Genomic DNA, 27,999 nt, shown 5'->3' with positions numbered 1-27,999 from the left:
GTTACCTTGGCGAATGATGATACAACAGCGAGCACCTTTACAGGCAGCGAGCTTCCTACCTTGGTCTATGATGGGGAGTATGGATGCTTGTCGGCGAGTCTTGTAGGGAGAATGTGTTATAGGAGGACGGCGATGTTGTAAGGGGAAGGAGTCACACTCGGCAGCTTGGATGACACGTGAGTCCATGCCTCGCAACTTATTAATAGCTTTAAAGCGAGAAGGAAGGTGCGATACTCTTTTATGCCTGCCTCCGATGATCTTCAAACACCCACAAATGCACTCTCTTCATAGCCAGGAACACAGAATATTCCATATAACCACAACAAATCACCGGCAATTAAAGGATGAAGTCGGAGGTATGAACATCTATAAACGTGGATGATATATGTACATGAGCCATAACTCGTTGAACATCAACATGAGCTCACACTCTGAGTTTTCCTGAAACCCGACTCGAAAGTCCATAAATCTCATCAACAGATGGCCCAGAGCACGCATGCAAAAAAACAAGAACTATATACATTTGAAGAAAGCTTAAAGCAGATTTTTCTAGCTCTGGCACCCAGAAGCAATGTTGGCGTACTGGGAGTCTGGGTATTGGAGCCAGTTCTCCGTCGTGTCCAGAGATCCCAGAGATTTGAAGCTGGTGCCGATGAGCGAGTCGTCACCCGTCTTGTCGCCGGAAGCCTCCCAGAACATGCTGCCGCCGAGACCGAGCTTCTGCAGGTAAGACACCTTGTTCTGGACAACCTGAGGCGTATCAAAGGTGATGAGCTCCTGCGTGTTGGCGTCGTAGCTGTAAGCGGCCTGGGCAGTCTCGTCGTACTTGAGCTCGGCTCCAGACTTGGGAAGCACCTTGTAGTCCCAGACACCCTGCTCCCAGCTGCCCTGGCCAATTCCGGTGTAAGTCTCGCCGATTCCAGTGGTGCTCTCGAACGAGCGGCCATAGATAGGCATGCCGAGTACGAGCTTCTCTGCGGGGACACCACCGTTGATGTAAGCCTTGACAGCATCATCGGTGTTGAAGGGAGTGGCCTTGGCGATCGCAGAGTTGGCGTACAGATTGGCACTGTGACCGCTGGTGGTGTCCCAAGAGCCAGCGTAGTCGTAGGCCATCAGGTTAACGTGGTCGACGACTTGGCCAATCTTGTTGAGGTGAAGCTTCTCGTAGTTGGTGGCGCCAGCAGGGGCAGCGATAGACAGCTGGAAGTGGTGACCGGAGGCGTGCTGCTGAGCATAAGAGTCGAGCTCGTCACGGACGGCCTGGAGAAGGAGATCAAAGTTGGCAGATTCCGTCTCGTCCTTGGGGTACTCCCAGTCGACATCGATACCGTCAAAGCCCCAGTCCTTCATCAGAGTCACGGCGGACTTGGCGAACGTAGTACGGCCCTCAGGGGTGCTGGCGGCAGCAGGGAAGTTGGTAGACCAGGACCAACCACCAATAGAGAGCATGACCTTGAGCTGGCGGTTGGCCTTCTTCAAGAGGTAGAGTTGCTTAATACATCCATAGGCATTGGTACCCTGATCGTTCCAGGCTGCATCCAAAAGTCAGTTGTAGGGACACAAAGAGATGGGGGACAACTCACAGTCACCCTCGTAATGCTTCTCAAGGTCGGCGTAGCTGTCTCCGGTGTAACTGAGGGTCAAATTAGTATCGAAATTTATAGCATAGACTCATTTTGACTTACACAGTTCCGTCGGCCTTGACGTTCATAAAGGAGTAGAGCACATGGGAGATCTGAGAAGCCTGTAGGTCCTTGGGCTGGAAGTTTCGCTGGTAGATGCCCCTGAGAAGAGTTAGAAAGAGGTGAATTTGCTTCTAGAGAATCCGACGAACCAGTTCACGAAGTAGACGGAGTTAGCATAGCCATTGGAAACAGCAGTGGCACGGGATGAAGTGGCAATGGGTCTCGCGAAACCCAGAGTGGCTTGAAGCACAGCAATGATCGCTAGCGATCTGAACAAAAGAGTGAACATGGTCGACATGGTTCAAAGAAGGAATGTATAGAAAAGAACGAAAAGAATGGATGAAGTAGTGAAGGAATGTGATGTGCAAGCGCCAGGCCGCAACAGAAAAGAATGGCTAGAGAAGAAAGTGGGTGTGCTTGGTGGGCATCTTTATCAAAGCGAGAACATAAGCATGCTTTATATAATTCAGAGAGTTGTAGGAGGCACGAATAGACATCTCCATGTTGGATCAGCTTACGTGTGGCGCGTAGAGCTATTCAGGAGTCAGCCTTGTCGTGCCACCTCCGAACAGCGAGTGTATCATGTTGGCTTGATGCTTGAACCCCATCGTGGGCATCCTTGGGATCAACCCGCAAGGCAAGGCCAGAGCCAGCTGATGTCGGTGCTTTGAGCAAGGCTTAGCTCGACCTTGGGACGATCAGGGTCTGCAACGTTGCGCGCGGTTCTCCCTATCCTGGCTCATCTCGTCGACGGCTAGCATATGGAAACAACCCCAAGTCCATATCGGGGAGGTCGATGCCCTCTCAATGCTTTCCGTTTCATGGCCTCGTGGACTGACAAGGCAGTAGCCACGATCAGGATACCCAGCCTACAGCTCCCATTCGTCTGGTTCTCTGAGCCAAGTCTAATTGAAACACAGATGGGGAGACAAAATGGACCAGGCTGAGGCTGAGGCTGTTAATCGACCTTCCCTCCCGGTTATTTGGGAGGCAAAAGGACCAACAGGCGAAGCCGCCGGGCTTGGAGAGGTCGAGAGGCGTGATAGTGGCACGAGGTTCTTGGCCCGGGCGCTACTATCCCGGACCTGGTCTGTTCATTGCGAGCAAGTAAGCGTCGAGGATCATCACAGATCCTTCAGAACCTCCATAAAGTGGTTCTAGCCCCTGTTCATCTGAACTTTATAGGCATAGTTTGGGGGGGTATAGGAGGCATCCCGCCGTCTGGTAGGATCGCAGAGGTTTTGTAAGTCGACCAACCACAGTCAAGGACGCGAAGGGAAAAGCGAAGGCATGATGCCGCAACATGGCTTCTCCATGATCAAATAGTGCGATCAGAAGAATCGAACATTATGTAGGTCGATTTCTCAGGGGTTTGATGATGCCGGGAGGGACACTATGCCCTGCACATGTTGCATCGACGCAAGAGAAGAGTTGATGTCCAACCACTTGGCGAACAAAACTCCGGACTCTAACCTTCCTGTACGTTTGATCTTCAGGCTGGCCATGGTTCATAGGGCTGCTGAAATTGCGGTCTCTGCATCGAAGTCTGACCTTGAGAATCGATGATCTGGCAGACATGAACTCCACGTGCGCCAACAGAGTGTTCGCTTGAAACATGACTGTGCCGTACCTGCATGTTTCCGAGCCTCGAGGATCAAAAGCTTCGCGGATTTACACAGGGATAACCTCCGCTGTCAAGTCGCCGCAACATGGCGAAAGGGGGTTCGCCACTCAGGTACGAGTTTCGCGCGAAGGAGTCATGTCATGACATGTGAGTCCGAGCTTGCGGGTGTGCCTGATCCATCCCACGGGCCGAAGAGGGGAGGGGCAGTTTTGAAACAAAGGAGTATAATCGGGAGTGAGCCGATATCGATCATCCCCTTGGTGTCGTGTGCCATGGGCTTCGAGCACCATGGGGAGGATGAGATTGTCGTCAATCTCGTAGATCATGCGCCGGGTGCCGGAGCGGGTGCTCAAGGTGAATGTTTCGGGACATCCAGAACTGAAATTTCGAGGCTATCGAGTACGAGCGTTGTCTGGTTGTTGGGTAAATTCATGCTTGGAGTCACACCGGGGACAGTGTAAGTAGTTGTTAACTTACCCAGCGCATTGGAATATGTCACCAATAAGAGTATAACCTTGATATTACTATTGGTTCAAATGAAAAAATCGTCCAGGCGTAGGAATGGAGACGGAAAATTCAGTAGGTTGACGGGATGAAAGGATGGTCGTAAGGGATAGAAAAGCTAAAGTTGACTTTCATACAGCATAGAAGCTTTTTCAGAGCATTAGAGTAGATACAGATTAAAATTAAATAATGTCATAAACGCTATAGAGATTAAATGTATCATGAATTCCATGAAATGAAACCCTTTTCTGCGGAGATGCTATGAGTATCACAAGAAATAGCCATGGTGTTGCTCCAATAAAAAGCCATCACGCTACCCTACACAACCACGAGGACTTGACTTTGGTTACGTCAACGTCTCACAGCTCCAACAGCAACAGCATTTCCAAGCACAAGCCTCGAACTGTCGCAACACACAAATCGCTGCAAAACCCAGATCCTTTCTGGCGTCTCGCAGAATGTCCAGCGTTAGTCACATGCCTCTCAAACAAAAGAGTCCTTGACTGATGCTGATACCAAAGGCTTCCAGCACGGCGTAGCCCGCACCGCGCGGACCCGAACCGAAGAGCAGCGTCAGCAGGATCAAGAAAAGATCCAAAAGTACCGAGCTCTCGAGGATCAAATCCGCCAGCAGGTTAGCTCAACCCATGGTCATCATCCCCAACCAATTCTTACACTCGAAGCAGATCGCCGACGGCAACTACGGCCCCGAGACGTTCCAGCTCACCTCGAAGCTCCTCCGCCTCAACCCAGAGTACTACACGATATGGAACGCCCGCAGGCGCTGCCTAATCTCTGGCTTATTGTCCAGACCCTCGGCTGGATCGTCGCCCTCGAGGGCGTCGCAGAGTTCTTTAGCGACCGACACTCGTTCAGCCTCTTCCGCCGATTCGTTGCCCTCGTCCTCGACAGAGACCCCGCAACCCCCCAGCCCCCGGACAGCTGGGAGGAGTGGTACAACACCTGACGACGCCGCCAAGGATGCAGAGACTGTGCGCGCCGAGCTGGGCTTCACCGTGCCCCTGCTCATGGAGTTTCCAAAGTGCTACTGGATATGGAACTACAGGCTGTGGATTCTAGACCAGGCAACAGAGAGGTTCGACAAGGCTGTGGCTCGGCGCATCTGGGAGGAGGAGCTCGGCCTCGTCAGTAAGATGCTGACCAAGGACCGACGCAACTTTCACGCCTGGGGCTACCGTCGCCATGTTGTTGCGCAACTCGAGAGCTCCGTCCTGAACGGAAAAAGTCTGGCTGAGCCCGAGTTTGAGTACACGACCAAAAAGATACACGAGGATCTCTCCAACTTTTCGGCGTGGCATAACCGCAGCCAGATCATCGCGAGACTCCTCGATGAGCGCAAAGCAGACGATGAAACTCGCAAAGAGTTCTTGGACAAAGGTATGTTACCCTGAATCCTCTTCTAATTCATATACTCATGTAACTCCAGAGCTCGACCTTGTTCGCGATGCGCTCAATGTAGGACCCGAGGACCAATCCCTCTGGTACTACCACCAATTCCTAGTATTGAACCTAGCCGACCCCGCCGGAAGTCGTCAGATAGCTCCAAGCCTGACGGTGGACCAGCGCAAATCGTACATCGACCGTGAAGTTACCGACATCAAGGATCTACTAGAAGACTACGACGATATCAAGTGGATCTACGAGGCATTGATTGAGTACGCAGTCGCCCTGAATCAACTAACCGGCCAGGCACCGGAATCAGAATATAAAAAAGACGTAGCGACTTGGTTAGCAAAGCTCAGAGAACTAGACCCCATGCGAAACGGAAGATGGGCGGATCTGGAGAAGCAGCTTGGTCTCTCGTAGGACAATATCTGGAATCTCAAATAGCCTAATAACACCGGGAAACATTAGAAACATTACGCCGGGCAGAAGCCGGCGATAGAATTGAGTTGTATGACACTCATCTGCGAAAAGCCTAGAATCACAGGGTATAATCTACAGTGTCCGAAGCAAGATAAAGTCCCAAAGGTATCAATGTCGCTCACCAAGCCAAAAAGCAACCAACATGGCAATGCATCATCCTAGCCCAGCAAACGAGGCTCATATGGGCCATCTAAAACCCTCGCCCCCTGCCTCGTCCTCTTCCCCTACCTCGTCCTCTTCCCCTACCTCGACCACGACCACGTCCGCGCCCACGACCCCCACGACCAGAACCCCGGCCTCTAGCTGGGATATCACCATCGCTCTCTGAACCGAAGTCCGAGCTGCTCCTCAGACTTTGTTCCTCCTCTGAGTCCGATTCACCAATTCTGACAACGGTCGGTTGGCTAGGTGGCTTTAGTGAGAGCGGTGGCGAGGGACTGCGTGGACTATCATGGACTGAAGATGCCACGGAAGGCGATGCTCCTCCCCCGTAATCATCCTCAGAGCCGGCATCGAAGTGGGCAGATTCCGCTGTCGACTGCTGTGCCTGCTCCGGCTCGTCCACCACCTCGTCTACTACCTCGTCCACCACGTCTTCCATCACCTCATCCACAACGTCCGGCGTGGCCTTAGAGCGTGTGCCAGGGGTTGCGGAAACAGACGGGGAAGCAGTTGTACCGCCAGAACTTGGGCGACCCTTGCGTTTACCAATCTTGAACTTCTTCCCCTTGAGCGCCATGCGCTCGGCCATGGATAAGAATTGCGTACCGCTCGAATTAGGAGCGGTAGTTGTCGGCTCTGGCTCTGGCTCTGGCTCAGCAACCTCGGAACGTCGTGATCGGCGGGCACTTCTCGAGGCACGATCTTCACCCTTGCTTGGTGTATACTCGTCATGACCATCGTCAGATGGCTCAACAGTCGCTGATGCAGCAGCAATAGTTGTCACACCCGACTTCCTAGGTCTTCCTCGTCGTCGCGGCTGGGTAGGTTCTGGCACGACCTCTGGCACGACCTCTGGGGTGTCGGTGGCCAGCTCACCGATCATCCTCTCATGCTCCTCATCGCTGTTGGCCTCGACGTCCATAGTTTCCTGCACGGATTCCTGGGCAGCGTCTTCAGCGATTTCGCCTGACTCGTCCGCAGCAGTGACCTGAGATAGATGCGATTTCCTAGGCCGACCTTTAGGCCAACCCCTTGGTCTACCTCTTGGTCTCTTCGCCGAAGAAGTTGGTGTTGCTTGTGGTGACGAGTCCTGGTGAGGGGAAGCATTCTTAGGAGGACGACCACGTCTCTTTGGGACCTTGACCTCAGAGGGAGACATGGTGGAACTCTCCGCTTCGTCCATCTCGATCGAAGGAGCAGGCTTATCATTATTAGTGGCGGGCGTCCCGAAAAGAGCACGAACTGCATCAGCAGCTAGGTCCGCGGCAGTCTTCCCATTCGTCGATGCTCCCTTAGGTGATCGAGCCTTGGGTTGGTGGCTGTGGTCTTCTTCATACTCGTCAGAGTCGACTTCCTCCTCCACGTAGGACGCTATGGGCTTGGCGTGCCGAAGTAAAGGCTCATTGGCGTCGAACCGAGGCATCGTCATCCTCCTAGGTGGTGGCTCGGACTGATCTTCTTGGCCTGGTTCTGCAGTTCCTTCGCTCTGTGGTTCGGTTTGGCTCTGGTCAGTTTGACCTGGTTCATGCATGACCGCCTCAGGGGCAGTTGGTCCACCGAACAATGCAGGATCCATGTTGTCCAGAGGATCCGCCTCAGCCACAGGTCGAAGCTTCTTGTGATGACTTTTGCCAACCACAAAATCTGGATCCTCATTCTCTCGTTTGGCCTTCCTCTTGGCGGCGCGAATGGACTTCTTGACAAATTCGGGGATGTCCGGCTCAGAAGGTCGCATGGCCTCTTCAGAAGGCGCCTGAAAAGGGTCAAAGAGAATCTTGTCTGGCGTGTCATCCTGTTCGTAGTATCCCATGCCGATGCGTTGCCGAGCCACCACAGAAGGATCGGGATAAAGTGATGTATCCGGATCTTCTTCCTGTGGCATATCCATCGTGACCATAGGCTCGTTAGCTGGGCCAGCAGCTCCGTCAGGGAAAGGAGGGAACTCCTCCTCGCCAGGTGCATCCACCATGGTGTGGTCGCCCTGACTTAGAACATGACTTTGATCCCCGTATCCGTTCATGCCGGATGTATCAAGGCCTGTAGTATCATCCTGCATGGCCTGGTCGGTGATGTCTTGTGCCTTGGCATTATCTGCCTGCTCTCTCAACCTCTTCATCCGATTGCTGTCCTTGCTGCGGCTCTCTTCTCCTGCCGCCTTGAGCCATGATAGATTGTGTACTCGGAAGTCCACAAGCGCCTCCACACTCCGATCATCGGCGATGGGGCGGGTATCATGCCCCAGTAGGGTGTTCTTTGGCGTGTAAGGATCCGTGTTTCCTCCTCGTCGACAAGCGCCGCAGTTGCAGATGCCGAGACACTTGGGGCATTGCCATTGTTCATCTTCGAGCACTTTCTGAGGCATCATATCAAAGGCTCGATAGAGAACGCCGTAGCAATATGCTTCAGTGCACCCTGGGTTTGTACACTGGTGCACTCGGTAGGCGTAATCCTTGTGACAACATACATGGCACCTCCGAAGCTCACCCTTCTTCTTCTTTCGCTTGTACTTCTTCTTGGGCTTGTCTTCGCCTTCCGGTTCTGACTCGCTCGGGGTGTTTTCGCGCTCTGGCTTGGTGATATCCTTCCAGGGCCGTCGTCGAAGAGCCTCCTGGCATATTTGTGCTACGGCTTTTTTGCCAGCTCGCTGCCGCGCGATCTCAAGGGGCTGTGGAGAAAACTCAAAGTCGACATAGCCATCATTCTTGATGACCATGGATCGCCAGGTTTCGTAATTATCGGCAAGATCGGACCAGGACCATTGCTCGCACCATTGCAGGCCAGAGAGACATGCGCATGATCGTCCCATAGCGTAACATTCCATGCAGACATCATATGCATCTTCATCGCCATTGATCAGCATGCGAGTGCAGTGCTTGCATGTCAAAAATCGGTTGAAGATGTTAGATCGGCAATAAGAGCAGGTGATGCAGGAGTCGAACTCAATAAGCTCTACTTCCTTTTCCTTGAATGCAAACATTTCGTCCAAAAGGATTTCGGTAAAAAGACCAAAGAGCTTCTTGAAGTCGCCGGCGAGCTGCTTTGCTCGAGGCGAGTTTCGGACAATATCCTGACCAAGTCCCATGAAGCTCATCTGGGTCATCTCTGCGTTCTCGTCCAGATGCTGAAGTTGGCGGTAGTATTTCTCTAGAGTAAAGTAAATCATGGCCTTGTTCTTGTACTGCTCATCGCGGCAGACCAGTCGTGCCTTGGGCAGTGCTTCGTGCAGAGCAAGCTCGAGGGTTTCGGCTGTTGTTCGATTCCAAGCGACCTTCATCGTTCTTGTACCTCGGTTCCAAACTTGGTGTGCGGCCAGGGGTGGGATGAGGATAAAGTCTCCAACTCTCTGCTCGACAACGTAGACGTCAAAGGGGGCCTTCTTCCACGCATTGATCTGAGCAAAGTGCTTCTCGATCTCGATGTCATGTCCCAGCATGGAGAGAAAGTACTCGCGAACAACCTCGCGATCCTTGCTTTCGGTCATGAACCAAATGGAGCTGCCGGGTTTCTCACCCCCCTCATCGCCTGACGCTTCCACCATGATGTTTTGGCCTAGGGAGGCACACATTTCACGATGCGCCGGGGTATAGGTGCCTTCATGACCGACATAACACATAAGATTCTGAGCGCGCATCTCCTCGGGCAAGCTGGACATCAGATCGCCAGCAGAAGCTGCGGCTGCGTCATCGCGAAAGACGTCGTCATCTGTTTGCTGTCGCACTCCTCCGGCTTCGCTTGAATTCTCGTTCAGGTAGAAAAGATTCGGGTGGATGACTTTCTGTAGCGCATCGTGCCATTCAACAGGGCAGTCTATATCCTTGAGGTAGAGGCGTTGGCGGCGGTCGTCGCGGAAGTTGCTCGGTGTCCATTGGTTCGTGAGTTGTCTCATTGATCGTAGATAATGTCCAGTTGTCATGGGAATGTCGCTACCAGCCGTGATATCTCGAACATTTTCCTCTGAGGAAACATAGTGTCAGCGCATGAGTGGTCAGGAGCCAAAGCGGGAGCACCTACGCTTCTTGTCATACGTCTTCTCGAACCAGCCGGCATCAAAAAGCCACTTTGGGAGAACTTGGTCCCATCCATCGATAACCAAAGGCTTCCCACCAACGATGACGTGGATCAGAACGAGCTTCTCGAACTCCTGTTGCCCAAGGTTGCGAATCTGGGACCTCGAGACTCGCTGAACCCACTTGAAGTTGGGGGTCCTGTCGACCAAGCTGTACAGATCTAGATCCGGTGGAATAGGATCGAACTTGGCTTGCGGATGAAGAGAGGTCGGCATCTTGTCGGATTTCCCGTCCGCGCTTCGTGTGTATGACTATCGGCGTGGTGGGGTTCAGTCGACCAAGTCAACAGCAACTGTTGCACAGCCGCCCAACTCAGGCCACGCAGCCGTGTTTTCGGTAAGATGAGCCCATTCGATGTGGCGAATGTGATTGTTGTGACGAGTTGAATTGTTAGAGACGGGGGTGAGGTGACATATCTTATCGAAGTCGGGATGTGGAACGCGCTGAGCAGTCGCGCCGAAGCTCACCTGGAGAGTTCCAGGTTGTATTGAATGCGCAGCCAATCAAAAGTCATCGGGGATAGCAACGGTCAATGTCCTTACACGTGACGCACTATTTTTCACGCCTCAGGTGGCTCATGCGCTTGCTCGGTTCGCTACGATGCTTGGCGCCATGATCCTGGTGCTTAAGTTTTGGATTTTTGGATCTTTGACTCTTGGATCTTGAGTTTCCATTTGGTTGGGATTGAGGCCCTTGCGCTGTCACAATTGGTTCTGGATTAAGTTTGGTGGTGAGTGCATGTAACTGCACATCAATTGCTTGCTACTCATGAGTTCTCACTGTCCCTCTAGGTCTCGGTGAATCATGAGATTGAGTACATTGCCCCGGGCTTCCACCTGGGCTCAATGCCAGGGCATTTCAAGGCGGACTACCAGGATTCCGAGGCAATTGGGTTCTCGGCCATCTCTAGTCCAAATATCCAAAGTTTTGAGTCAGCCATGGCACAACAGCCAGCGAGCTGTTGGGTTCCACGAAGCGAAGCAGAGATCCTTACCTTTGGTAGCGGATGATGCGGCATCACCACCTCCTCCAACAACACCAGCCCCATACAGACCACCTGAGAATGGAATTCTGGCCAAACTGCCAGCGTCATGGGTTCCTTATGCTGAACTTATTCGCCTTGACAAGCCTGCCGGAACCTATTATCTCTTCTTCCCATGCCTGTTCTCTACACTCATGGCAGCTCCAATGGTGATGCCCATGGCAACACCAGGTTCCGTCATCGGCACCTCACTCCTCTTCTTTTCGGGAGCTCTCATCATGCGAGGAGCGGGATGCACCATCAATGATCTCTGGGACCGAAACCTCGACCCTCATGTTGCACGGACGCGACTTCGACCCATTGCCCGTGGCGCGGTCACTCCGTTCAAGGGGCTTGTCTATACCGGAGTCCAGCTTCTTGCAGGTCTAGGGATTTTGCTTCAATTCCCTCTTCCCTGTCTCTTCTACGGCGTCCCCAGCTTGCTCCTAGTTGCGAGTTACCCTCTGGCTAAGAGAGTGACATACTACCCTCAAGCTGTCCTCGGCCTGACCTTCTCATGGGGCGCCATAATGGGCTTCCCAGCACTCGGGATCGACTTGTTGTCAAACACCCCCGCATTGACTGCCGCCGCCTGCCTCTACGCCTCAAACATTGCATGGACAGTCCTGTACGACATGATTTATGCTCACATGGACATCAAGGATGATGTCAAGGCAGGGATCAAGAGCATTGCTTTGAAGCACGATGCTGAGACCAAACAAGTGTTGACGGGCTTGGCGGCTACGCAGATTTCCCTACTCGCCGCGGCTGGTTTTGCGGCTGGTGCTGGACCAGCTTTCTTCATTGGAAGCTGTGGAGGAGCAATCGTCACACTTGGCGTCATGATCAAGCGAGTCAACCTCAAGAGTGTCAAGGATTGCTGGTGGTGGTTCATCAATGGCTGCTGGATCACAGGAGGAGTGATAAGCCTCGGCTTGGCTGCAGACTACGCAGTCAGGTACGTCCAAGGGCCTAAAGACGAAACCAAGACGGAGCAGTGAGGCCATGTATAATATCCAATTGTACCATAATGTCATCATACATGAATCGGTGGGAATGCATCCCGGGTTCTCCCTCACGCGACGTGCACACGTAGTTTCGTTCGTCGAAGACTTTTTGATCTATTTTCCTTTTCAGACCGCGTCTCCCAGGACCAGAACCCTAACCAGTAATGCCGATGCAAGCAAGCCGAATGGACTCCTCTGCCGAAATGTGACTTTGTTTCCTTCCCCGGGCATCGCGCTTAAGAACGGGGCTTCTCCTTCTTCTCCTTCCACAGAGCGAGCAGACCAACACCAGAGACCTTGACGACCTTGAATCGCACACCGGGAATATCACCCTTGGCCTTGCCCTTGCGACCGAAACCGGCCAGGAGGACCTCGTCGTTCTCGTCCACGAAGTTCAAGCAACCGTCATTGGGGACTGTAGTATTGTTAGTTTAACCATTGTTCATCTCTCGTGGTGTCTTGGGGTCGTCGTACCGAAGGCAGTGACCTTCTTTCCGTTCTTGATGAGCTGGACACGGACACACTTTCGGATGGCAGAGTTAGGCTGCTTGGCCTCGACACCGACCTTCTCGAGGACGATGCCCTTGGCGTGGGAAGAGCCACCGAAGGGCGAGGACTTAAAGGCAGTGCCGAGGGCACGCTTCTTGTAGGCGAGATCGGCCCATTTCTGGTCCTTTCGGTTCGTTCGCAGCTTGCGCGCAGCGTTAAGACCACGGGGTTTGCCTCCAGCCATTTTTGCTTCAAGTCGTTAGTCGATGTCGATGCGAGGACTCGGATGCGATGAGGGCAGCTGATGGAATGAGAAGGGCTTCGCTGGGGCACCTACCGGACTTGTCTGTGTATCGCGACGACGGTTGGTGATGGGAATTAGCGGAGGCGACGAAAAGTTGGAGGAGCCAGCCAACAAATTCCGAGTAGGGTTTGAAGGCCCTAGAGAATTAAGCCCCATGCACTTTGTGGAGGCAAGCACCTGACGCGTCACGTGAGAATGCTCAACTCAAACCACCCCACTTACCTGCAGCCGAGTGGACTGATTCAAGCTGCTAAGGTGTACCGTGTCGGTGTGGCACCCCGCTCAGTTGGCACTGTATCAACTCAGCATCTCTCATCTCGACTAACAAGGGGTCTAGACTCTCGGTGTAGTATCCGCCTCTTAGCGACAACGTGAAGCGCATCACTTTCTCATTGCCTACACAACTTAATGCTTTAAGGAGCTCCCGATATCATCATGTCTCATACGCCGAGACCTCAGAGCAGACAACGGGATCCACCTCCCGCTCTTTTCCTTCATCCTTCTCCTTCAGCTTCCAATGCCTCTCTACCACCAAATGGCCCACCGCCTACTGTTCCCTTTCTGGGCCAGCCAAACCTGACGCCTGGCTACCGCTCAAATGCTGAGCGTGCACCTTCTGTCCGTTCCGGCACCGTTCTCACGCCGAGCCCCCAACGGCCTGGCCTCTTTCCCGCGGAAAGCACTCGAGCAACTGGTGACCGGACGGATCTCTTATGGTCTGAGATGCAAGCAACTCTCGAGGACGTTGAGCTTTCAGCATCTGGAGGAACTCACGTGTTTGGACCCGATCATGACCGCAAGCTGGCTGATCTAAGAGCTGCTCAGATTGCTCTTGCTCAAGCCTGGGCCAGGAGTGAAGCAGACGATGTGATAGAGACAGCGCAGCACGACCATGCCTCCATGGCCAGTGAGGAGGTTCGAAACTTGAAGGCAACGTTGGGCGACAACTCAAAGTCAGGCATCGACGGGACAGATGCAGCAAAAAGCACAGTTGGAAGCAGCAGCATCCCACGTCCTAATAGCAGCGGGGCAGGAGTCGAGGGGCTTGGTGACAAGCTGGAAGAAGAGACAGAAGTGGATATTCTACTTGCGCGGAAGAGGAGAGAAGCCAACGATCGGTATTTCCAGCGAGTCAACCAAGGAGTTATCGACGTTGTCACCCGATTGGAGGATGTTGCTCTGGCTATGAGGGCTGTTGAGCAAGAAAGCAAGGAGGTGTGGAATGAAACTGAAGGTATTCCCGGAGTCATGGGAACATAAGCATGGCCAGATTGATAGATATTTCTGGATTTCAGCTCGGCGTTTGGGGGCTTCACCTTCATGCATAGGTAGGCTAGTAGTATTGGATGAGTATGTTAGCATGGATCAAGATACAACTCAGGCAATGCATAATACAAGACTGTGATTGATTGGGCCACATTTTTTCAACTTGGAAATAGCGGCAACCCCCTTTGATACTTTGACTATGCCAGGAGGCATGGATCTACTCCGCTAACTGTCTGGAGGCCGCTCGGAGAATTTGACTTACACGATGGTATCATTGGCATGTGGGTACACTGAAGGCGAAGCGTAACCAATATCATTGTACAGACTCAAGATGAGAGCCATTAATATGCTAGAAACCTTGACACAAGACTGGAACGGATTTTTAACTGCATCCTATAAAAACAACTGCCGTGTTTTGTTAATGTTGCTTGTCGGGTGTATTTAAGGTGAAGCCGGGCCGATGCCCACAGCGGCCCGTTGCCGGAGTGAAATAATTGGGACGAGGCCATACGCGTAGGTATATGTGATGAGAGACTACCTACCCGTGTGACGGGGGCTTTGAGGCAGCCTGTCCGCACTGTATCATTAAGCCAGCTAGTTAAAGGGAGCATAATGCTAAGGAATAATATCTGTCGAATGCGCAAGGCTATTATAATGATGATATAGCTCTGTTATGGGCTAATCATGATGTTATAATTATGTTATAATTGAGAGATGTTTTTAGAAGATATTATGTTGACTTTTTATCATGAAGCCATAATATAAACCCGACAGTGTGAAGCAAGTCATATGTCATACTGTCCTGAACCCCCCCTTCACCCGGGTAGGTAGACAATCAGCCGAAATTCTAGGGTCCTTGTGTTGCCGCAGACCCTGTTTGTTGGAAGCACAATGATATTGTAACTCGGCTAAGGTTGCGAGAGTTTGCTCGGTGCCTAGGCCAGCAAGCGATTGGCAGGCCACCTGCCTCATCCGGCCACGCCTTGGCGACTGGCTCGTGCATCAGGTTGGACTCGGTGGAGTGACTCTGTGACTGGTATGCAACCCGTCGGTCCCGCCGTCTGGCACCTCACTTTCGCCTTCACATCCATAAAGCCTCCAGTCATCGCACTCCGCAACGACGCTCGACCTTACCGATATTCTACATCGCCAAAACACCCGCAAATTTGTCGCAACGATATTCGCTTGCATCAACAACATTCACATTACGATACCGATACCAACGACCCCTTAATCACCATGAGATTCCTCCCCTTCATCGCCGCTGCCCTCGCGGTCGTCCCCGGCGCGCTCGCCGTCGACCAGAAGAAGTCGGCCATCGTCTGGTTCAACGACGAGTCCACTCCCGACTCCGTCGTCAACGAGGTTAAGGACTCCCTCATCAAGGCTGGCGGCAAGATCACCCACATCTACACCATTATCAAGTACGACCCCCGCAGCGACTCGGCCAAATGGCGCAGTAATACTAACAGTGTTTCAGGGGATTTTCCGTCATCGCACCCGAGAAGGCACTCGAACTTGTCCGGACGTCACACGCCGATCACCAGATCCAGGTCGAGGAGGACGAGGTTGTCTCTGTATCCTAGAGAAGGGGATGCACTACCGGTTGATGCGCCGAGTTGATGAGTACTTGGAGACACGATGACAGCAAGCCTTTGATTTCGCGTCTGCCGACTTGGCAGCAGTCAGGATTATTGATATCCTTGTTTTGGCGTTACAGGATGGGATGCGTTGGCATGGAACTTGGGGAAACATTCGCTTTCAGATTCAACATGAGCCGGTCATTGTAATGCCCTCACGGGCAAATCAGGCCTTGGTCTATGTATGTAAAGTACGCCATGCTCTATAGAACAGGAAGTACAGAATACACAGGCATACAGCAAGCCTACACGATGTTGGGCATCGCACTTCTGGACACTCCTCCGGGGCCCTCCGGTGACCAGCCAGCCAGCCAGGTCAAGCGTGATGACGGTGCCATGCGCCTCAATGAGCGAAGCAGTTGGTACCTATTCAACTGGAATGCCGAGAGTCTGGTGCTCTATTCAAATCTCGATTAGGAGAATAGAGCTCGGACTTGAGCTTGTAGACCGCCATCTGTTCAGGGTCCAGGCTGAAGAATGACGTTTGCGATGGGGGTGAACACGACCTTTGTGGCACAATACTAACAAAGGCGTCTGCCAGTCCTTACTCTTCCGGCACAGCCAAATGCTACCTATTATCTCTGCATGTCGAAACCAGAGTGTCTTCTCAAACTAGATCGCATTTCCGTAACATTGAATGCCTCAAATGACGCTGCTGATCCGGGTCATTTCATGCGCGCCACAGCGCCACAAATGACGGGCTTCCAGGGGCACCCGATTCAGGGCCCCTGCCACTGTACTGTAGCAAATCGATAAGCCGACCTAAGCTCCCCCATGTCACCCATGTGGAGGGCTTTAGGTACATGGAGTCGCTGAGCATTGAAGGAACAGATTCACTCGGACCTTGTCCCTACAGTTGAACACACCTCGAACAATCGCTTCTTGACAATGGAACCTCGCTTTCGCACAACCTTATAACGATCTCTTATATACCTCTTGCCGCTATGCCGTCGAGGACCTCTGCTGTCATCCCTGCATCTAGACACGCGACGCGACTCCCTATAATTGCGCCTTCACTATCGCTCGAATCTACCGATACCGACAGACTGATCCACGACTTCAAGTAACTCGCACATGGCTCCGGCCGCATCATCCCGCACGATGCCCACCTACAGTCCCAAGGCGCAGGCGGCACTCCTCAAAGCCGTAAGTATCATCTCTAAACCCCTTCTCTTTCCTCCCCTTCCCCCCTCTCCGAAGTCCCCGCTGACCGCGCATTCTCTCAGGCCAACCGAGTATTCAAGCCGAAGCGGTCCGCCGACTCTCTCGATGAGCTCAACGACGGTGTTGTTCTCGGCTATATCCTACATGAGCTCGATCAAGATTTCGACCCCACTGAGCTCGAGGCGAATACCGGCACATCACGATACCTAACCAACAAGAGGAATATCCAGAATGTCTACAAGGGTCTCTTCCGCTTCATTCGTCGTCAAGCACCTGAACTTGGATGCCAGGCAAAGAAGTTTGACTACCATGCCATTGCCGAGAACCCCGAACCCCAGGGCCTCTGCCAGCTTCTGGCTGTCATGCTCTCGGCCGCCGCCATGGGCCCAGACAACCAAAAGTTCGTTCCCAGGCTTCAATCCGGCCTTGATAAGCAGACACAGGCAGAGATTATGCAAATCATCCAAACGATACAGCAAGACATTCAAAACTCGAGGGGTGATGATGATCTGGACGAGGCTATTGACGCCGTCATGGAAGCCCGAGACATCGATCTGCTTGTCGAGGAGCAGAACGCAGACCTACGACAAGAACTCGACATTTGCAAAAAGGCCCTATCAGATTATATCACCCGCCTCGAGCATCTTCAGCAAAGCCACGAGGAGCTCAAGTATGAGAAGGAGAAGAACGATCGCGAACTCGAGGTGCTACGGAAAGCAACTCAGGATGGCGCTAACAGCGCCGAGGCGATCAAGTCACTCGAGGCTCAAATTCATGATCAGATGGAAATAATCGCCAGGCACGAAGAGGCGATACGAAAAGACTCGCGCATCAAGGCGCAACTTGAGAGCGAGGTCCAGAAACTGACCGAGCGATGTAGAGAAGCCGACGAGTTTCGTGATAGTGCAGCAGAGTGGAGGCACAAGGCTGAGGAGCTTGAGAAGAAAGCCAATACCGCAGAGCGGTATAAGCAGAAGATCGAGTCCCTACAGCATGTTGTCAAGGAAGTCCAGAACCTCCGGTTCGAAAAGGGGGAGTTGCAGGACCAGGTCCGGTTACTCTTGGACCAACAGGACAAGAGTTCCCGCGCCAGGACAGCAGAGGATGAACTGACCAAGATGATCACCCAGTCCGAGCAGCATCTCTGGGATGAGCGAAATCAAAAGACCCAACTGATGAGGGACTATGCTGCCCTCGAGGACGAAGTGATTCGCCTACGGGCTCGACAGAGCCACGACGAAAACTTTATCAGGGATCTCCAGGATCAGATCCAGAGCGGTACCTCTGTTGAGAGCCCACCACTTGGCATGAGCATGGCTGGGGGGGCTCCTACCAGTCTTGAGGATGAACTGAACGATGCAGCTACCGAGGACGGTGCCCAGATTAACATACCTTTAGAATTGTCCCGTCTCAAGGCCGAGAACGATCTATTGCGCAGCACTGTGGGCTCCGAAAACACAGCACCACTTCGGCGGGAGCTGGACGAGGAGAAGAAACAGAGAGCTCACTTGCAGAAATCCTACAACGATATCTTCGAGAAGCACGCTGTTGCACAGGACCAAATTGAAGCTTTGATCAACAACATGACCGACGAAGGGTTAGTCAAGGCGATTCATGAGGCAAACATTCCCCATGGGGTACACGTACTTACTGGTGGCTTTTACAGAACCAAGGCGTTTATCAATCTTCGTCAGGATCTCATGCAGACCCAATTCGAGCTTGAGCAGGCGAAGAAGCGGGAGAAGGACCTGACTGCCCAGGTGGCTGATCAAGGTCGTGATCTCGTCGCCGCTCGAGCAGAGCTCTCAGCTCTTGGCCACGAGGGTGCTGACGCTCTTAAGGAGCTCAAGACCGCCGATGTTGTCATCATCTCTTCGCTCAAGTCGGAACTCGACCATGCGCGAGAGGAGCTCAGCTACTGCGTTGCGGAGCGAGATGCACAACAGACGCAACTCGTCCAGGCTCTCCTTGATAAGGACAAGCTTCGGAAAGCCGTCGAAGAGGGTGGACTCTTGCAAGATTCCAACTCAGGAGAGGGTGACGCACCTGACGGTGACAAGAAGAGCGAGCTGATCGCGAAACTGCGCACTCGACTCCTTGAAAAACGCGGGGTAAGTGGTGGTCTCTATTGTGTACTTGCTCATGGCGACCCCCCAGACCCAGTGGTCTCAGAGGCGGGTTCGCCTGGCACGACGGCAGTTTCTCTATTAAAGCGTTGTCTTTCATGGCCTCTCCGGCCAGGGGCCCCCAAGGTCGAAGTCGACTTGCCGGAGATGCCACGGCCTCAAAGGAAGCGGTCTCAAGGGGAGCTGTGTTCTCATAGGGGGCGTCCTCGGAGGGGACGTTTTCTCTCTTGGTTCAAGCCGATGGTCCCTCAAAGGACAGTCTGCGAGCCAGAAAAAGACCCGCCGCAAGATCATGTAAAGCCAGCTAAACCCATCCCTCCTCCTCTCAAGCGACAGGATATTTTATTTTACAACTCCTAGCTTTTGTTGGAGTGTCGTTGGCTAACCATGTTTTCGCAGCAACTCGAGCGCTCAGAGACGGACAAGATTGAGCTCCAACGCAAGCTCAAGGCTGCTCACGACGGAGAAGCCGTGGCAGCACAAAAGGTACGTATTGTTTGCCTTTATATAGATACTAAACATGGCTGGTTCCATAAACTTGCAACCGAGTGCATAGTTACTACTTGCACACCCCCAATACATTCTCGAACTGTGACTGACAAACCGTGACAAGGCGGCGAGCGACCAAATCATTCGGAACCTCGAGAGGGAAAACGCCCTCATCGCGACAGCATGGTATGATCTCACGAGCCGGCTCCAGAGCAACCACGTCGTTCTACAACGGCGGAACGACGCCCCCAGGAGCTGGCTTAACAAGCAGAGGCAGATGGTCAATGGTCAGTTGCGCTTCCGCGACTCGCTCTACCTCTACTGACCCTCACGTCAGCGACCCCGCGGCGATAGGAATTCGCGGGGTGAGAAGAACCCCTGCTGGACCATGAGGCCGCTCGAGGGGCGCGCCTCATTGTTCGGCTGCACAGTTTAGCACTTAGTCTAGGTCAAGGCCAGGCTTGCTTTACTTTCTCGCCCATCGTTTCGGTAGCTCTCATCTGACTTGCCGACGTGGAACATCCGAGACCGTTCTCTTTTTTTTCCTGGTCCATTACCCCCTTTATAATCGTAACCTCAATATGGAGAGCAGGGGCACTCACTCGTGTCGCCGTGTTCCTTTTTCTTTTTTTTCAAATTGTGTGTCCTTGAAAGCATTGCGAGGGAGCTCGGGGAGTTTCTTTGACGGGGTCATTGCATAGTAGACTGACGGCCAAGAGGGAGAGGATGGATAGCTGTACTAGAGAGGGAGATGCGTTGTCGGTTATCGTTGGCATAGATATGAGGCGTCTAAGTGCCTGCCTTGAAATTATCTCGTGAGAATCAATAAGTGCAGAGGCGTGCATAGTGGTTCAAGAGTACATGTCATGTTGGTGATGATCAAGACTGGAAGAGTAAAAGACGAGACGTGAAGTATATCAAAAAGCTTAGAGCTTCAAAATGCCCAAACCTTTTTGTTTGTTTGAAACTAGCAGTAAAAAAAGACAAGTGTGATACATGGCAAAGCGTCGTCTCGGTAGCTTTTAATCTACACAGGAACCCCAAGGCCACCGGGCAAAGCCCTCTACCGTTAACGCCTCTTTGGCCTGGAGGACTGGACTCCCCTTCTCCCTTTTCGCCCCCTTCCCTCGTTTCGTGCCAGTTTGCATTTCATCCATACCGTTCATATATCCAAGACGCACCCCGCCTACTCTTTTAAATAACTTCGGCGGGGGCGTCTCGCCAGCGACGTGGAGCCAACCGGCTACACCACTCCTTCATGACACACAGACACAAACTCTCCGCTCTAAGCCCGCTTCTCGTTGAGGATGTTGAGCATAGACTTCCACACCTGGCCAGGCTCTTGGCTGGCATCGACACCGTGCCAGATACCAGTCTTCTGGTAGTAACCCACAACGGGCTCAGTCTGCTTGTGATAGGTGACGAGACGCTTCTTGAGGGCTTCAGCGTTGTCGTCGCTTCGTTGGATCAGAGGCTCGCCGGTGATGTCATCCTTCATGTACGACTTGGGGGGGTTAAAGGTGGTGTGGTATGAGCGGCCGGAGGCGGGGTGGACTAGACGGCCAGTGATGCGGGCGACGAGGAGAGAGTCGTCAATCTTGAGCTCGACGGCGTGCTGGAGCTTCTGGTTGCGCTCCTGAAGCATGGCATCGAGACCCTCGGCCTGTGGAACTGTTCGGGGGAAACCGTCGAGGATGAAGCTGTCGTGGAGCGGATTGTCAGCAGCTGAAGAGAGAAACCGAGGTTGACCAGGATCCCGTCCCGAGCACGGAACCCGAAGAAATTTTGACTCACCCGCCCTGGCACTCCTGGTTGTGGTTGAGCTCTTCCCGGATCATGCCAATCATGATCTCGTCGCTGACCAGACCACCTTGGTCCATAATCTTCTTGGCCTCGACACCGAGGGGAGTCTTCTTGGCGACCTGGGATCGCAGCATGTCACCGGTAGCCTGCGCATCGAAGAGGGGCACGTTAGAACAGCGAATTCTTGCTTGACGAGTTGTCGCGACGGGAATTGGCATACCAGATGGCAGCAGGAGAACTTCTCCTTGATCTTGGGGGCCTGGGTTCCCTTTCCTGTGAGGAGTTGGTCAGCACGGCACTGGAGGGTATATCGCAACCATGAGAGAAAAAAATCACTTACCAGCACCAGGAGGACCGATGAGAATCATGCGAATCTCCTCAGTAGAGACGGGAGAACCAGTAGCTCGCGCCTCGAGGGCCTTGATGCGCGTGTCAAGAGAGCCGAGGACGCTCTTGAGCTGCTTCAACTCATCTTCGACGAAACCCATTGTTGCGACTGCGGGAGTATGAGGGGGACTCTGGAAGGTGTTCTGGCGGCAATTGAGAGGGCAGCTTCAGGGAAGAAGGCGGATTAAAGACGGCAGCGGCGAGGGATGTTTTTGGAGACGAGAGGGCGGGAGGTTGAGGCGAGGGGAGAACGAGGAAGAGGGAAAAAAGCGAGGTTAAAGTCAACGACGGGCGAGACAAGGGAAATCTTGGTGCGTAGCCGGAGGATGGGAGGTTTTTGGGGGGGAGCTTGGGTCGGCGTTGATTGGCCCGATGCGCACGCGGTTTCTGCTGGAAGGCGATGGATGGGGGTACACCCCTGTTTCCCGGGCATGGATATGCTGGGGAGACGCCTCTCGCGGGCCTGAGCGTGCGTGAGTGAGAAGCGGCTTTTTATCCGTAGTGGACGGGAAATGTCTGTGCTTGATTTGTTGTAGACGAGATATTTGTTATCCTAAGAGATGTTGAATTGTGCTGTCAATGTCACGATATTGTAGCGTGACGGATATCGAGGTCCATGTCGGCGTCGACGACAACAAAAGCATCAAAAATCCCCGTCTCTAACCCGACAACTTAAGGCAACACATGTCCATATAATATTCGGCACCGTCAACAGGTACCGCCCCCAGCTACGTATGTACTACCCCCCATCCATGGCTGCCGCCGGTACTCGGTACGGCTCCGGCGCAATAGAGACCACCACCTGTTCGTGACCTGACCAAGCTCCAACTATCACACTCTTGGCTTCTACAATTACCCATTCTGGACTATGAGACGCATATGACATACGGTGAACTAGGTAGCACACGATACAAGCAATCATATATGGGGGCGAGCGTTTTTTCATCTGCGAAATAAATCCGCAGCACTCGTCATTCGGAATTGCTTCACTACCTACACAAAGCTGTGATACCTAGGGTAGGCTGAAAGGAAACTCCTCGTCCCGGAACATGTCCGTCGTCGAGATAGGCTCCATCAGCTCCCCAGGTGCGAAGCCATGGATCATATTGAAATCGTAGCCAATCGAACTTGGCCAAGGCGGCATCAATCGCGAATCTTGCTCGAGGCTGGGCTACCTACAGTACGTAGTGACGACCGGAGTTTGCTCGGTCATCAGGGCCGAGGCTCAAAGAGCTGGGATGCCACGGTCCCTTGATCCGAGCAAAGCACCGCCGTCCCGTCTACAATGTCGCACTCGCCGCTCATCGGCCAAACACTTCTGGCACGGCCACACTCCGACCGGCATGTAATACAGAATTGCTGGCTCACCACGGGCTGGAGCGCAAGGACCACTGACCCGGTAGTCGACATATGCCGGCGTTCGTCGCCCTGCTTCTGTTGCCGCCCACCGCGTCCCGTGTGGTGTAGTGTAAATAACTACCTATTCCAGTAGTTACTGCTACCGCACTCTCGTTGGCCGTTGCCTCTATTGCTTTGCGTACACGCGTAGGCGTGGCCATAGCCGGCTTCAACAAGACCCCAATTCGTTCCCCTTGGGACGTTAGCCTCCATCTTTCCGCTCCCCCAAGGAAATAACCCGAACCAAGGCTACCAAGACTGCGAATTGTCTGCGAGTTGCCGCACCTACATCTTGATAGCGTATTACGTAGAGTTCAATGTTGGACCCTGTTCGAGGCTTGTCACCTGGCTTCTGGTCTTGTTGTTGCCAGCAATTGCGTCTGTGGACAGAGACCAGCACTCTCCGGTTGGCGCCGAGGTCAAGGTGAGCGTCCCGGCTGGTGGAGACACCTCTCTCAACATTCGTCCACTTACCCAAAGCAGAATATCCGGGATGAGCGAAGTCGGTTCAAGAAAGGAAATTCCCCCAACCAGTTGCTTGCCGTGGCCATGCTTGAATATCCAATGACCTGGATAGCGTCTGTAGCAGTGTGAAGCCCTCAAATGCAAATGCATATCTCATACAAGACACGGCAATGGCGAGTCTTCGGCCGAACATCACTCACCAAGGCAATGATGTCAGAACAAATGCAGGGTCAACAAAAGAAGCCACGCCGCGTTCCCAGCCAGCCATCGTCGCTCCAACAAGACCAGCTCTTGTGGCAGCTCCGCCAGCTCCAGTGCCCCAGTTCTTCATGTTGCCATTCTGTGGCTCAAATGTGGCTCGAATATCGAACTGCACGTGATGTGGCGTTGCGAGGCTCGAGCTTTGATCCATCAATCAGCCTGGCCCAATCGGGAGCTAAGCTACCCTCTCCAGGAAGGCAGCCTCAAGACTACGTACGTGCGACCACAATAATCACTGCATCAACATCTCGACTCTGCCTTCAACCTCGCCGCGCTGCACGACAGAGATCGCGCACCGAATCCTCTTCCTCTCCTAGATACGCATCCGTTGTAATACCTCCCCGACGACATAGCAACGATGCCTGCCACAACAGCAGAAACACTCTCCCTCGTCACTCGAAACGTCACCGTTGCGCCCCTCGTCCTCCTCTCTGCGGTCGACCACTACAACCGAACCACTTCTACCAAGACAAAGCGACGTGTGGTGGGTGTCCTTCTGGGTCAGAACGATGGCAAGGACGTGAGAGTATCTAACAGCTTTGCTGGTACGTTGCCCTGGTGTCATGGACGGTAAGGTGATGGGCGCTTACAATGAGACTTTAGTTCCCTTTGAGGAAGACGACAAGGACCCCTCAGTGTGGTTCCTTGATCACAACTATGTCGAGTCGATGAACGACATGTTCAAGAAGGTCAACGCCCGAGAGAAGTTGATAGGGTGGTACCACACCGGCCCTAAGCTGCGCGCATCCGACTTGGAGATCAACGAGCTCTTCAAGCGCTACACACCTAACCCCCTCCTCGTCATCATTGACGTGCAGCCCAATGAGTCGGGCGTCCCCACAGATGCTTACTTTGCCGTTGAGGAGATCAAGGATGTGCGTCATGAACCGTGCCTAGCGACCGACTTGCCCAGACTGACATGACTTAGGATGGCACAACCACCGCGCGAACGTTTGTTCACACCCCTTCGATCATCGAGGCCGAGGAGGCAGAAGAGATTGGCGTTGAGCATCTGCTAAGAGATATCCGCGACGTTGCTGCGGGAACCCTATCCACACGAATCACCAACCAGCTGCAATCGCTCCAGGGCCTACACCTCCGCCTGCGAGACATTGGTGCCTATCTTCAGAAGGTCCTCGACAAGCAATTGCCAGTCAACCACGCCATTCTGGGCAACCTGCAGGACGTCTTCAACCTGCTTCCCAACCTTACCTCGGCTGAGGGAGACCCCAAGTCGGGCGCTGGCGAGCTTTCATATGCGATGAGCATCAAGACCAACGACCAGCTCATGGCTATTTACCTGAGCAGTCTGATACGCGCGATTACGGCATTCCACGACCTGATCGAGAACAAGATCCAGAACCGGCAACAGCAGGAGGACAAGGAGGCCAAGAAGGAGGAGGTCAACGGCAAGGACGAGAAGAAGGAGGGCACTAATGGCGCGAGCGGCGAGTCCAAGGAGGGCGCCGACAAGGACAAGGAGACCAAGGAGAAGGAGGCCAAGAAATAAAGAAGGAAGCCAAGTGACTGTAGAAGGGCATAGATTAGGGTGCAGAAGCTCTTTGGCGCCTGGTGGAGGGAACCACGGCGGTATCGGCCAAGGGTCAAGGCAAATCGCCTTTTGTACATTGATCACATCAAACCGGGGTTTAGAGGACGGAACAAGGATAATCTGCCGGACATCGCCCTGGTATTAACAATTTTCTGGCATTCATTGCTAGAATTGCTCGTATCACAAGTCTGCAACTATGCCTGCCATTTCTTCCCTCGATATCTCTCTCTCCTCAACATATTGGCCTAGTATTGCCGGCCATTTGTCTACAAGTAAGCAAGCGAGTAGATGCTTGCAGCAAGGTGGTACATCGCCGGATGGGTTTAGACCTAGTCCACCAAATGACCACTCATCTCGCGAGGTACATTCCATCTGTTCTGTTGCTGGTGCTGGATGACTAGGGAAAGCATCAAAGGTGAAGCTTGCGCAGGAACAGTTCCACGCATTGAGATGAACAACATATCGTTTTGAAGAGAGAGTGAAGTCGCGAGTGCGGCGGGTGAGCGTTGAAGCGAGGGAGCGCACGATAAAGATGTCGTCGTTTGGTTTACTTGAAGCGTTCAAGTCTCCAGATACCGGTTCTCCATCCCCGCCCGGCTGTTCGTCTTGTGCGGCAGAGTACTTCCGTACTAGTCGAGTGACAAGTCCCCTATCAAGGAGATCTAGAGCTGGTAAGAGGAGATTTGGGAAGAGAACATGTAGCGTGAGAAGGAGAGGGCGTTGCGAGGATGGGATGGCCTGGAGGGGTGATGTGGATGGCGGCTGAGCAGGCGGGGGCGGCTCTGATGATGTCGTTTCACCGACGCTTTTTGACGGTGCGATATCGGATATAGATGTTATGAGAGTTGTTACCAGTTGGCGATGAGAAGGGAGAGGCTCCATTGCCTTGATGCTTGTCACATGGTGAAGTGAGGGTGAAGAGCAAGACTTTGACTCCACATAGAGAAGGTGTGATGACTGAGTTGATGATCACCAATAGTGAGCCTGACAACTTGGACGACCGCACATACTGATAAGACAGAGTAGAGTAATTGGAAGTTGACGGTATTTGGTTCATGATTATTTTCTTTATTCTTGCCTTTTTGGATTATCCATCCATATTTTTGTACAGCCCTGGGCTCTTCCATCTATGATCCTCACATCCCAAGGTATGATACACTAAACCAATCGCTCCGCCTTTCACATACGTACTCGTAACCATTTCCTTTCCATATCGCATTCGATAAATCCAACATTGGCTTAAACCCACTCCTTGGGATCCCGGAGAACCTCCACCAGGCGCTGCTCCCTGCTCTTGGGCTCGGGCTCGTGCATGTACTTCCAGCCCGCCGTCAACGGCAGACTCATGAGGATGCTCTCCACACGAGAGCCGGGGGTGTTGAGGCCAAACGCCGTCCCGCGGTCGTGCACCAGGTTGAACTCGACGTACTTGCCCCGGCGCAGCTGCTGCCAATCCTTCTCCTTTTCGTTGAAGGGCATGTCCTTGCGCTTCTCGATGATGGGCACATACGAGGGGAGGAAGGACTTGAGGCAGTCCTGGATAAAGGCAAACGTGTTCTCCTGGTCCCGCTCGCTCTCGTCGAGGTCGTCAAAGAAGATGCCGCCGATGCCGCGACCCTCGCCTCGGTGCTTGTTGAAGAAGTACTCGTCGCACCACTTCTTGAAACGTGGGTAGTAGTCCTTGTCGTGGGCGTCGCAGGCCGACTTGAGCGTCTTGTGGAAGTGGATGGCGTCTTCGTCAAAGAGGTACGAGGGGGTAAGATCGCTACCGCCGCCGAACCACCAAGCCTGTGATGTGCCGTCGGGGTTGGCCGTCTCAAAGTATCGGTAGTTGAGGTGGACGGTAGGGGCCATGGGGTTGTAAGGGTGAAGGACCATGCTCAGGCCGGCAGCGAAGAAGTCGAGGGACTCGACATTGGGGTCGAGAGTCTTGTGGTTGGCGCGCATCTTCTCAATGGCGGGCTTGGGCAGGGAGCCATAGACGACGCTGACACCGAGGCCGGCCTTTTCAAAGACGTTGCCCTCCTGGAGGACACATGTAGTACCACCTCCACCGTTGGGACGCTCCCACTCATCCTTGCGGAACTTCTTGCCGTCGACCCTCTCGAGCTCGGCAACAATCTGGGCCTGTTGTTCCCTAATGAACTTTTCCATACGGAGGCGCATGGGCGAGTCCTCTGAGACGCCCGACTCGCGCTTCTTCTGAGCATCGCGGTCGGCGAGAGTGACTGGATCGAGACGGAGGGATTCGATTTCAGCCTGGGCGAGGCTCTACGTTAGTAATTGGCCCTCCTGGGAGCTCCTCGTGAGGACATACCATCTTGTAGGCGAGGGGGGCGATGGCACCAAGGGCGACAGCGGCCAGCCACAACGAGGAGTAATTGGAGGACGAAGCGGATCGGGAAGCTCGAGAACCGGCAGAGCTAGACAGCCAGCGTCTCGTAGAAGCGAATTGACTCTGGGAGAAGCGTGTAGAGGGAGATGCAAGATGCGCAGCAAGGCGCTGAACCGGCCGCCTGGAAGCCATGACCTATATATTTCGAGCGGGCAGAGCAAGGCCGAGAAGGAAGGAAAAATGTGCCGAAAATCAGGTGATTTTCCTTGACTGAATGTGAGGCCACCTTTGCCGCCAGAAGCCGGGGTGTTTTAGAGAGAGCGGCAGAGTTTGGTAGGGTTCAATTCGCGGTTTGGGCCG

The 27,999-nt window shown here is 53.3% G+C and overlaps 13 protein-coding genes across 13 annotated transcripts; 7 read left to right on the top strand and 6 right to left on the bottom strand.

Annotated features, from left to right (window-relative positions):
* Positions 1-549: 549 nt before the first annotated feature.
* Positions 550-1,977, bottom strand: NECHADRAFT_122567 (uncharacterized protein; the record flags this gene model as incomplete). Its single annotated transcript, XM_003048003.1, has 4 exons — positions 550-1,535; positions 1,587-1,636; positions 1,689-1,787; positions 1,838-1,977. 4 exons carry the CDS (start codon positions 1,975-1,977, stop codon positions 550-552), a joined length of 1,275 nt encoding a protein of 424 aa, XP_003048049.1.
* A 644-nt stretch (positions 1,978-2,621) lies between these two features.
* NECHADRAFT_80180 (uncharacterized protein) lies at positions 2,622-3,960 on the top strand (the record flags this gene model as incomplete). Its single annotated transcript, XM_003048210.1, has 6 exons — positions 2,622-2,795; positions 2,895-2,931; positions 3,015-3,039; positions 3,263-3,769; positions 3,866-3,891; positions 3,956-3,960. The coding sequence occupies 6 exons, from the start codon at positions 2,622-2,624 to the stop codon at positions 3,958-3,960; spliced, it is 774 nt and encodes a 257-aa protein (XP_003048256.1).
* Positions 3,961-4,274: 314 nt separating this feature from the next.
* On the top strand, positions 4,275-5,643 carry NECHADRAFT_80179 (uncharacterized protein; the record flags this gene model as incomplete). Its single annotated transcript, XM_003048209.1, has 4 exons — positions 4,275-4,283; positions 4,346-4,450; positions 4,503-5,214; positions 5,264-5,643. The coding sequence occupies 4 exons, from the start codon at positions 4,275-4,277 to the stop codon at positions 5,641-5,643; spliced, it is 1,206 nt and encodes a 401-aa protein (XP_003048255.1).
* A 250-nt stretch (positions 5,644-5,893) lies between these two features.
* NECHADRAFT_40091 (uncharacterized protein) lies at positions 5,894-10,147 on the bottom strand (the record flags this gene model as incomplete). Its single annotated transcript, XM_003048002.1, has 5 exons — positions 5,894-6,526; positions 6,650-6,793; positions 7,217-7,773; positions 7,864-9,819; positions 9,877-10,147. 5 exons carry the CDS (start codon positions 10,145-10,147, stop codon positions 5,894-5,896), a joined length of 3,561 nt encoding a protein of 1,186 aa, XP_003048048.1.
* Positions 10,148-11,120: 973 nt separating this feature from the next.
* On the top strand, positions 11,121-11,954 carry NECHADRAFT_39817 (uncharacterized protein; the record flags this gene model as incomplete). The annotated part of the gene is made up of 1 exon (XM_003048208.1): positions 11,121-11,954. The coding sequence occupies one exon, from the start codon at positions 11,121-11,123 to the stop codon at positions 11,952-11,954; it is 834 nt and encodes a 277-aa protein (XP_003048254.1).
* NECHADRAFT_100434 (40S ribosomal protein S23) lies at positions 11,953-12,822 on the bottom strand. The gene is made up of 3 exons (XM_003048001.1): positions 12,787-12,822; positions 12,435-12,698; positions 11,953-12,375 (listed from the first exon to the last, which is right to left on the bottom strand). The coding sequence occupies exons 2-3, from the start codon at positions 12,691-12,693 to the stop codon at positions 12,197-12,199; spliced, it is 438 nt and encodes a 145-aa protein (XP_003048047.1). The 5' UTR covers positions 12,694-12,698; positions 12,787-12,822; the 3' UTR covers positions 11,953-12,196.
* Positions 12,823-13,215: 393 nt separating this feature from the next.
* On the top strand, positions 13,216-13,989 carry NECHADRAFT_8134 (uncharacterized protein; the record flags this gene model as incomplete). Its single annotated transcript, XM_003048207.1, has 2 exons — positions 13,216-13,660; positions 13,745-13,989. Coding segments are annotated over 2 exons (690 nt in total), but the record flags the coding sequence as incomplete, so codon positions are not given.
* A 1,112-nt stretch (positions 13,990-15,101) lies between these two features.
* NECHADRAFT_123342 (uncharacterized protein) lies at positions 15,102-15,925 on the top strand. The gene is made up of 2 exons (XM_003048206.1): positions 15,102-15,443; positions 15,500-15,925. Exons 1-2 carry the CDS (start codon positions 15,259-15,261, stop codon positions 15,603-15,605), a joined length of 291 nt encoding a protein of 96 aa, XP_003048252.1. The 5' UTR covers positions 15,102-15,258; the 3' UTR covers positions 15,606-15,925.
* An 835-nt stretch (positions 15,926-16,760) lies between these two features.
* Positions 16,761-19,763, top strand: NECHADRAFT_80173 (uncharacterized protein; the record flags this gene model as incomplete). Its single annotated transcript, XM_003048205.1, has 4 exons — positions 16,761-16,805; positions 16,886-18,934; positions 19,349-19,435; positions 19,563-19,763. 4 exons carry the CDS (start codon positions 16,761-16,763, stop codon positions 19,761-19,763), a joined length of 2,382 nt encoding a protein of 793 aa, XP_003048251.1.
* Positions 19,764-20,347: 584 nt separating this feature from the next.
* Positions 20,348-21,848, bottom strand: NECHADRAFT_60900 (uncharacterized protein). Its single transcript, XM_003048000.1, has 4 exons — positions 21,582-21,848; positions 21,462-21,514; positions 21,233-21,387; positions 20,348-21,138 (listed from the first exon to the last, which is right to left on the bottom strand). Exons 1-4 carry the CDS (start codon positions 21,727-21,729, stop codon positions 20,724-20,726), a joined length of 771 nt encoding a protein of 256 aa, XP_003048046.1. The 5' UTR covers positions 21,730-21,848; the 3' UTR covers positions 20,348-20,723.
* Positions 21,849-23,982: 2,134 nt separating this feature from the next.
* NECHADRAFT_60897 (uncharacterized protein) lies at positions 23,983-25,483 on the top strand. Its single transcript, XM_003048204.1, has 3 exons — positions 23,983-24,297; positions 24,356-24,627; positions 24,681-25,483. The coding sequence occupies exons 1-3, from the start codon at positions 24,111-24,113 to the stop codon at positions 25,260-25,262; spliced, it is 1,041 nt and encodes a 346-aa protein (XP_003048250.1). The 5' UTR covers positions 23,983-24,110; the 3' UTR covers positions 25,263-25,483.
* Position 25,484: 1 nt separating this feature from the next.
* Positions 25,485-26,186, bottom strand: NECHADRAFT_93410 (uncharacterized protein; the record flags this gene model as incomplete). The annotated part of the gene is made up of 2 exons (XM_003047999.1): positions 25,485-25,633; positions 25,670-26,186. The coding sequence occupies 2 exons, from the start codon at positions 26,184-26,186 to the stop codon at positions 25,485-25,487; spliced, it is 666 nt and encodes a 221-aa protein (XP_003048045.1).
* Positions 26,187-26,333: 147 nt separating this feature from the next.
* Positions 26,334-27,831, bottom strand: NECHADRAFT_60894 (uncharacterized protein; the record flags this gene model as incomplete). Its single annotated transcript, XM_003047998.1, has 2 exons — positions 26,334-27,563; positions 27,622-27,831. 2 exons carry the CDS (start codon positions 27,829-27,831, stop codon positions 26,544-26,546), a joined length of 1,230 nt encoding a protein of 409 aa, XP_003048044.1. The 3' UTR covers positions 26,334-26,543.
* Between the last annotated feature and the right edge of the window lie 168 nt (positions 27,832-27,999).

The sequence above is a fragment of the Fusarium vanettenii genome (genome assembly GCF_000151355.1).
Source record: "Fusarium vanettenii 77-13-4 chromosome 5 genomic scaffold NECHAsca_12_chr5_2_0, whole genome shotgun sequence".
Lineage (NCBI taxonomy): Eukaryota > Fungi > Ascomycota > Sordariomycetes > Hypocreales > Nectriaceae > Fusarium > Fusarium vanettenii.
This window is presented reverse-complemented; position numbering and strand designations above follow the sequence as displayed.